The sequence below is a fragment of the Triticum aestivum genome, chromosome 1A, assembly GCF_018294505.1.
Source record: "Triticum aestivum cultivar Chinese Spring chromosome 1A, IWGSC CS RefSeq v2.1, whole genome shotgun sequence".
Lineage (NCBI taxonomy): Eukaryota > Viridiplantae > Streptophyta > Magnoliopsida > Poales > Poaceae > Triticum > Triticum aestivum.
In genome coordinates, this window is record NC_057794.1 from 450,716,184 (window position 1) to 450,724,936 (window position 8,753).

At 46.1% G+C, this 8,753-nt stretch overlaps 1 protein-coding gene across 2 annotated transcripts; it reads left to right on the top strand.

The window, feature by feature from the left end:
• The first annotated feature begins 592 nt into the window (after window positions 1-592).
• LOC123055440 (cysteine proteinase inhibitor 3) lies at window positions 593-4,493 on the top strand. 2 transcript variants are annotated; one of them, XM_044479464.1, is made up of 4 exons: window positions 603-924; window positions 1,757-1,982; window positions 2,405-2,496; window positions 4,136-4,493. In XM_044479464.1, the coding sequence occupies exons 1-4, from the start codon at window positions 712-714 to the stop codon at window positions 4,148-4,150; spliced, it is 546 nt and encodes a 181-aa protein (XP_044335399.1). In that variant the 5' UTR covers window positions 603-711; the 3' UTR covers window positions 4,151-4,493. The 2 variants fall into 2 exon arrangements, with proteins under 2 accessions (XP_044335403.1, XP_044335399.1); XM_044479468.1 differs by lacking the exon at window positions 2,405-2,496 and having other exon boundaries at window positions 593-924.
• The last annotated feature ends 4,260 nt before the right edge of the window (window positions 4,494-8,753 follow it).

The following is an 8,753-nucleotide window of genomic DNA, read 5'->3' on the forward strand; positions in this document are numbered from 1 at the left end:
GGGGGGGGCGACATTAAGAAGACAGTGTGATTAATATCAAGAATGGATGTCATACGGATGTATGCGAGCATCTGCCTTTGTACAATACTCACAAAAAAATCAACATCACATGCATGTGTCACCTTGTTGTCATTTGAATCATTCACGGAGGATATCCTGCAATGTCTCGATCATGCTGATTAGGAGCGGCCGGAGAGAGTGCGGGGAGGAGCAGGCGTTCCATGGCCACCGAAGTCTTCAACCGGATGGGTTCATTTTCTTTTATCTATGTGATGAAGTGACTAGGCAAAACCTTCATCAAACCCACGGAGACAACACTTGTTTTTAGGGAGAAAATGCACTCTTTCAATCAAAACTAATAAAAAGACGACCAAAATCATGAAATTTCAACATTAATAAAGCCACCATCTCACCACAAGCGCGTCGCAATCGACTAGAAGACGTTAGCTTGCACTAAAAATACTCCGCGTGAACCAAACACGAGATGTGCCGGGCAAGTTCGTTCCCATCCGCCGCCCGATCCAGGCCGTGGACGGCCGGGATGCCTAGACCCGTCGCTGTCTCCCCCGCGCCAACCGAACCTGCCCCCACTCTCGCTTTCCCCTCCCCCCGACCCGAGAAGCAACGCGACGCAAGCAGGCAGACAGACAGCCAGCCACCACACGCCGACGCCAAACTCGCCGACCAATCGAAGGCTCGGGAGGAGCGACGATGGCCCGCCGCTGCGGCTGCCCCGTCGGCGCCGCGCTCCTCGCCCTCTCCCTCGCCGTCCTCCTCGCCGCCCCGGCCGTCCCCGGGGCCGCCGGGTTCCACCTCGGCGGCGACGAGAGCGGCCTCGTGCGGGGCATGCTCGCCGCCGTCCGCGAGCGGGCCGAGGCCGAGGACGCCGCGCGCTTCGCCGTCGCCGAGCACAACAGGAAGCAGGTGCGCCGCGTTTTTTTTTTTTTGGGAACGAATTATTCGGTCGATGTGAATCGCGTCGTCGGAGTAAGCTGTGTCGCCCTACGGCGTGTTACAGTTAGGTCCAGGAGTCGGAGAAGCAAGGCTTGGCGTAGGTCCGATCTGTGCAGGTACATAATGATGCAAGATAGCATGCAAGTTAGGGATCTACTTGTCGATTTCAGAATTTCGTTGACTTTAAACGTGTGCGGATGTACCAATTCTACTATTTATTCTGCGTTTTAAGCGCCCAACAGCATGTTTTGAGACCTGATTGCTAAATTGCAGAGTTTGTTGGCTTCAGACTCCAGTGGAAACATAAGCAACTTTTAGAAACCACTTTTTTTTTATACTATGCATACGTTTTAAACAGCTAGCATCCATCGCTGCGTCTTTCATGTTCCGATGATTGCAGTTTCGCGTGCACTTTATTAGCTTAGGAATATATCTGATGACTGATCATGGATTGAGTTGCACCCTGATACGTTTTTTGGATCATCATGAGATACTCCCACGGTACTATGGGAACTTGAATATTTCCAGATTTTGTCATTATATGGGATTTTTTTTAATGTTTGCTTATATTCTCTGATAGGGTGCGTTCTTCGTCAAAATATATACTCCCTCTGTAAAGAAATATAAGATCGTTTAGTCACTTAGTTCACACGAGTTCCTCTGATATACACTCCCTCTGTAAAGAAATATAAGAAATATATACTCCCTCTGAGAGGGAGTAATGCTTAAGTTCCTCTGATAATGTTGTGCAGTCTTCATGAAAACATGTTAGATTTCCTCTGATGTTAATCTTGCTGTGTAGGGTTCTGCATTGGAGTTCACACGAGTTGTGAATGCAAAAAGGCAAGTGGTTGCTGGGACCTTGCACGACCTGATGGTGGAGGTAGTGGATTCTGGAAAGAAAAGTATGTACAAGGCAAAGGTATGGGTGAAGCCGTGGCAAAATTTCAAGGCAGTTGTCGAGTTCCGTCATGCCGGTGACTTCCAGTCTGAGTCTTCCGTTGCTTCTGATGCTAGCACTGGGCAAGGTATTCTTGGTCTCACTAGCTTTCTTAACATCTAAGGTGACAGTGTTGAATGTTATCAAGTACTACCTCCGATCCATAAAGAGTGTCACAGTTTTCAACTAACCCCAGTTCAAAACTAATTCAAAATTGCGACAGTTATTTTGGATCGGAGGGAGTACTATCTAGTTCTGAAAGTATTTCAATGCTGATGATTTGCCTTGCCACATGATCTGAATAACTTCTTTAATGCTGGAAAACATGTCCTGTTCAGCAACACCTGGATTGGGCCAGATAAAATGAAAATAATCCAGCAAGAGATCTCTGGAAAGATCAAATTATCACATCTGTCTATTCACATTTATCAAATGCTTCATGATTTGGTAATTAATTAGTTCAACCTATTAAGAAAGATGATTTCTGCTTATAAAAGTAAAATTTCCCAGCTATCCTCAAGCTGTCTCTTCAAACCGACATGGCACCGAAGATGCACAGCAACGAGAATACTGGACTTTCTGTTGACTCATCCTCTTCTCAGGTCTGTTTGATCACCCCTTCTCATGTTCAACTCATCACAATGCCTTTTCCAGTCATCACCAAAATGTCAAGGAGTAGTTTATATATTCATGGGCTAATATGTCTTAATGCTTGATGATTAACTTCCCTAGGAGTAAGAAATAAATAAGGACTTATCTTGTTGTCTTGCTACTGCAGAAGCTTTTTTATTTGACAAACATTCCAATCCAAATTAGTTTCCTGTCACAAGTGTATTATTCACATACTATGAATATGAAAGATCTAAGCATTTGCAATCCACCACCACCTACAGACCCTCATTTTTCTGTTCTCGGTTTGAAGAAAGTATAGTCAATCATACACCAGTACCAGGCCTTCCCCATGAAATCATTTGCAACTCGCAGTGATGACATAATTTATCCATTTTTTGAGTAACCTATTTTCAAGATGCTGGAAGGGGAGCCTTGGCGCAGCGGTAAAGCTGTTGCCTTGTGACCATGAGGTAACGGGTTCAAGTCATGGAAACAGCTTGTTGCAGAAATGCAGGGAAAGACTGCGTACAAAAGACCCAAAGTGGTCGGACCCTTCCCCGGACCCTGCGAAAGCGGGAGCTACGTGCACCAGGCTGCCCCTATTTTCAAGATGCTGGTGCCATGGCGTTCTGGAAAGTAGCCACTACTCTCGGGTGTACTACACCTGAGTTTGCAAAAAACTGAAAAAACGTGATCAAACCAAATAAAAAAAATCGGAAAAATTTGAGACATAAAACCATATCAAATGCTCAAGATTCTTGCAAAATTTCAGCCAAAAATAACATCCGAGGAGCTCTCACAAAGAAAAAAACAATATCAATGCTTAAAAAGTGCACAAAACTTTGAACATTGATTTTGTTTTTTTCGGTGAGAGCTCCTCGGTGTTATTTTTGGCTGAAAATTTGCAAGATGCTTGAACATTTGATAAGGTTTGATGTCTCAAAATTTCAGATTTTTTGGATTTGGTTTGATCAGACCATCCACTCTCATGGCTTTCTATTATCCTTCACAGTAGATTTTCAAAATATTGATATTCTGAAATGTGTTGGAAGCCAGTAAATAATTCATACGTACTCCCTCTGTCCCATAATATAAGAACGTTTTTGACACTACACTAGTGTCAAAAACGTTCTTATATTATGGGACGGAGGGAGTATAATGTTATGATTCACGTCACCAAACGTACTTAAAGTTGCCCATCTATATGTTTGAAACTATCTAGATAGGACATGTGAAATATGTCACTGGACTTGTCATTAGAAGTACTTAAATCTGCACGAACACAAAATTACAAGAAATAGTGCCCAAAGTAAAAAAAAAAGTCAACATCATTCACAGCATGCTTTGACACGTGTGATGTTTTCCTTCCTAAATTATTGGCATTTCCCTAACCGCATGGTGAAGTTTCCGAAAATACCCGTGTTATTTATACCCATCATGGTACATTTCATACCTGATTGCTGGTGCTTGTTGGTTATAAGAGGTATTTTGTGCAGATTGATTTAAACACTCTTCTGTTATTGGGGGTATAACCACAAGAACCAAGTCGTAGTCGAGCATTACTTATTTGCTCCATTTGTTTATTTGTGAGCACATTGTGGCAAAATATAACCCAATTTTGATTTCCAGGCACACACGGTGTGAAGGTTTCTTCCATGGAGTATGGAACTGGAAGGCGTGAAGGTCGGAACATGAGGTTCTGAAATGTAGCTGCCAGCAACCTGTGAACCTAAGTACTACTAGTAGTTTCCCCTGTGCAAAGTTTTTATCCGCCGTTAGTCTGTTTATCAAATGGCATCTAGTCGCATCTTCATCCCCTGTTAGATAGTACTACTATATGCTGTCACACGGACATGCTTTGAGCCTTTGACAGTTAGACGTCTGAACTCTGTATATTTGTTTTGAAACGTGGGGACTCTGTATATTGCATACGGTTCATGTTCAGGTATGTACATTATGGCATCATTAGTGTTGCGTTCATTGTTCATTCATGTGTCCAAGGATAAGGCATGTTGTTCGACGAATCTACACACATACAAGTCACTACTCCCTTTGTATCAAAATATAAGACCTTTCTTGACACTATGACATTGTCAAAAACACGTCTTATATTTTGATACGGAGGTAGTACTAAAGAACGTTGTCAGAACTCAATACAAAACCAAGCTATTCACATAATTGAATATGTTATAATGCGTTTTGCATTATGTTTTTCTCTTGAGAAAGTTGCTTGCATTCAAATCACGAAATAATGCAAAGTTCTTGACCTGTACAAGCGCACCCTAACACACGCACAATGAACCAGGAAAATAGAGAGCACCCTAAAACAACTAGTAAAATACGATGACCTCTGGAGCTTTGTGTCATCATTCCTGAACCTTGCAAAAAGACCAATGCAATACAAGACTCTGCAATCAGACCCAAGTAGGTCATCATCTTTAACCACGACATAATTGCCACCGCTTTGCTCTCCTTTTCTTTGCACCGGCGCCGAAAAGAGAAGGACACACACATGTGCATCCAACATGCCTGCATCAGCCTTCACCATTTGTGGTATAGCTGTCCAAACGGCCCGGCACGACACGGCCCATCCTAATCGTTCCTGGCACGGCTCGGCCCGCCGAGGCACAATTATTATACAGGCCGTGCCGTGCCAGCCCGCATGCTGCAGCCTGCAGCCCAGGCACAGCCCATATGCTAATCGGGCCGGCCCACAGGCATGCTAGGCCCGCTAATCTACCACCTATTTTGCGCACTGGGCGTTTTTTAGCCTATTTTTACCTGTTGGGCCACATTACGATACATAAAAAAAATAAAAAAAAGATAATCGGGCCGTGCCGTGCTGGCCCGTGTGCTCGGCCTTCAGGCCCAGGCACGGCCCCTGGTGTGCCGCGTGCCGGGCCTGGCCCATTTAGCACGTGCCGTGCCGTGCCTAGCCCGTGCCGTGCCGGCCGTGCTACCGGGCCGGCCCAGCTATCCCGGCCCATTTGGCCACCTATAATTTGTGGCTTTGAGTACCGCTATATGTGTCCCTTTCAGATGAAAGAGAACTAGGATCGGTTCCGGCGTCGCGGTCGGGCCAACCGCCCGGGCAAAGCAGGACATCCCTCGAACAACAACACAAAGTAAGAGGAAGAACAACAACGGAAAATCATACCGACGAGGAGAAAGAAGAATCTCTGTCTCCACACAACCACCTCCCATCTGAGGACCCAACCGGCTAGTGCCGGTCGACCTTCAGACACCATAGCCCACGACCTCAGCGAGATCCCCGGGATCTCCTACCCTGCTCCCCCTAGATGAAGGCAATAGCTCCCCCTGACCATGAACAGAGCCCGGGGAAACTTATTCATACGCAACGCCGCTGCAACGGCCTCAACAGCATCTCTCTCAACCCTAACCCTACTGCGAACCCACCCCACACACAGATCCGAGGTTACCCCTCCCTCCCGCCGCCGTCACTGCTAGCGGAGGGAGAGGGAACTAGCGGCAGCACCGGCGACACGCAAAGGGAAGCCGCGGTCGCCTCCTTTTCTCATCTGCACGTGATCTGGAGCGGCGGCGTTTTGCATTATTTGAATTGTTGAATTTAGCTTCGCATATCAATGATCTTAAACAAGGAGCAAAACTTGGCGACAATTCATGTGTAGCGCAGTGTGACGCCCCCGATTCAATCGTACACTAATCATATATGCAAATGTGTACGATCAAGATTAGGGACTCACGTGAAGATATCACAACACAATTCTAGACACATTAAAGTCATACAAGCTTTATATTACACGCCAGGGGCCTTGAGGGCTCGAATACATAAGGTCGAATACAAACGAGTCAGCAGAAGCAACAATATCTGAGTACATACATAAGTTAAACAAGTTTGCCTTAAGAAGACTAGCACGAAAGTATCAACGATCAAAAAGGCAAGGCCTCCTTCCTGGGAGCCTCCTAACTACTCCTGGTCGTTGGTGGTCTCCACGTAGTAGTAGGCTCCCTCGGGGTAGCAGTAGTCGTCGGTGGTGGCCACTGGCTCCTAAGATCTGTCATCTGATTGTAGCAATCGGGTATAGGGGAAAAGAGGTAGCAAAGTAACCGTGAGTACTTATCCAAAGTACTCGCAAGACTTACATCAGATCTAAACTGAGTATGCATCTGTATCAAAGGAATGGGCTGTATCTGTGGACTGAACTGCAGAAATGCCAGAATAGACAGAAATCCTAGCCTATCAAATACTAGCATCTTCAAGCATCTTGCAGCATCAGAAGAGGTAAGAGTAACATATTATAATACTAGTAAGTATGTTGTAACATCGCCCAGAGATCACTTACTCGACTCCCTGCGATAAAGCAATCCCAGAGCCATCATTTCCATTTCATGCCTTAGCATCCAATTCTAGTTGTATCGATCGGGATGCAACTCCGAGCGTTCGTTACCGTGGACACGGTTATTCAAATATATCATTCTTCCCTGGAGGGCTGCACAAACTTACCCAACATGCTCGATCAACTGTGACCGAACACACCATCAGGTCATGACCGGCCTCGGCCGATCGACACAACGCGGTCCTACCTAGGCTCAACAAAGAGGCCAACACGCTGGTCTACATCCTAAGTGCGCAGGGGTCTTGGGCCCATCGCCCTTTGCACTCCTGCATGTTGCGTACACGGCCGGTGAGCAGACCTAGCCCCCTTATACAAGCGCATGCTTAAGCAGTCCATCCCGGCGCGCGCCGCTTAGTCGCTGACGTTCGAAGAGCTTTCGGCTGATACATACGACGCAGAGTGCTCATACTTATTCTCGCGTGGTGGTTAGTGCGAAAAGGCCAGATGCCTACTCGGATCACATATCCAGACCGTTAGTGTCTTGGTAGCGCACGGTAACGAGCAGAGACTCACGATCATGTGACCTCATCGCCCCGTCTCGTGGACTTACAACAAGGGTAAGAATGCCCGGCCGTGCCACATAATTATCTCGCGGGCACCCTCCAGGTCAACCCGACTACACATCAACTCGTGGGTACACTCACGGTCAACCCGACTTCACATTTCTGTCAGGGGTACCCCTCGGGGCCGACCCAACTTCAGTCATGGTTCTGGGTAAAGTCAAAGTAACACTGTGTCCAAAACAGCAAGGGGAAAACCCGAGAAATCACCCTCGATGGATTCCCACTCGATGTAACCATCAAGGTGGACTTGGAGGAATCACCCTCGATGGTCCACACTTGAAGGGTTGCATGACAGAGTCGTTATCGGGAGTGGTGAAGGAGGAATCACCCTGGATGACCATGACCGAATAGTTACACTACAGAGTTAACATCAGAAGTGCTATACGAGTTATCACCCTTGGCACCCGATAGTAACCCTGCAGAGTCGTATAACTAAGGGGGTGTGATGTGCTGTGTCGGGGCCTGGACATCGATCACATTGATCGAGTCATCGAACATAAAGCAGGGGCAACTGGGACAAGGTGAGGGGTCACTAGTGGATCACTAACCAATATATACTAAGCATTTTAGGATAAGCAAGTAAGGTATGAAAGTAGGTAAGGCTATGCATCAGAATAGGATCATACAAAAATAGTAGCAGTTCTGATGCAAGCATAAGAGAGAAGAGAATGGGCAATATCAGAATGAGGATTTGCTTGCCTGGAAGCTCTGCTGAAAAGGAAGAAGGGTCGTCGGTGACGTAGTCGATCATAGGGGCAGCATCAGTCTTGGGGTCTACCGGAGAGAAGAGGGGGAAGAAACAGTAAATACAAGGCAAACAAATGCATCGCTATGCATGACATGATGATAAGTGCTAGGGGTGGTCTAACGCAGGACTACATATTGCAAACAGAGAGGGAATACATCCAGAGGGGTTTTCCCGACGTTTGGCATTTTCCGGAAATATGAAAAGAGGGGGACGGTTCCATGTTCAGCATGCTAGAGGCATGTGACAGATGAACAGATTGCATATTCAGATTCGTTGGATTTTTTCTAAGCAACTTTCATATATCAATTATTTTCGTCTGACTTATAGATTATTTTATATTATTTTCAAAGTTTTAAACATTTTATGAATTAATTTTATTTAAATTAATTCAAAATAAAAAGGAGGTATTTGCTATGGGTACACAGAAGTGTACCCAGGGGTTTGCTACTGCGACTGACCAGAGGGCCCAGTTGACAGAGTCAACTGACGAGTCAGCAGAGGCTGACTGGTGGGCCCCTGCTGACTCAGCAGGGTGACTGGGCCAGCCCTATCCACTG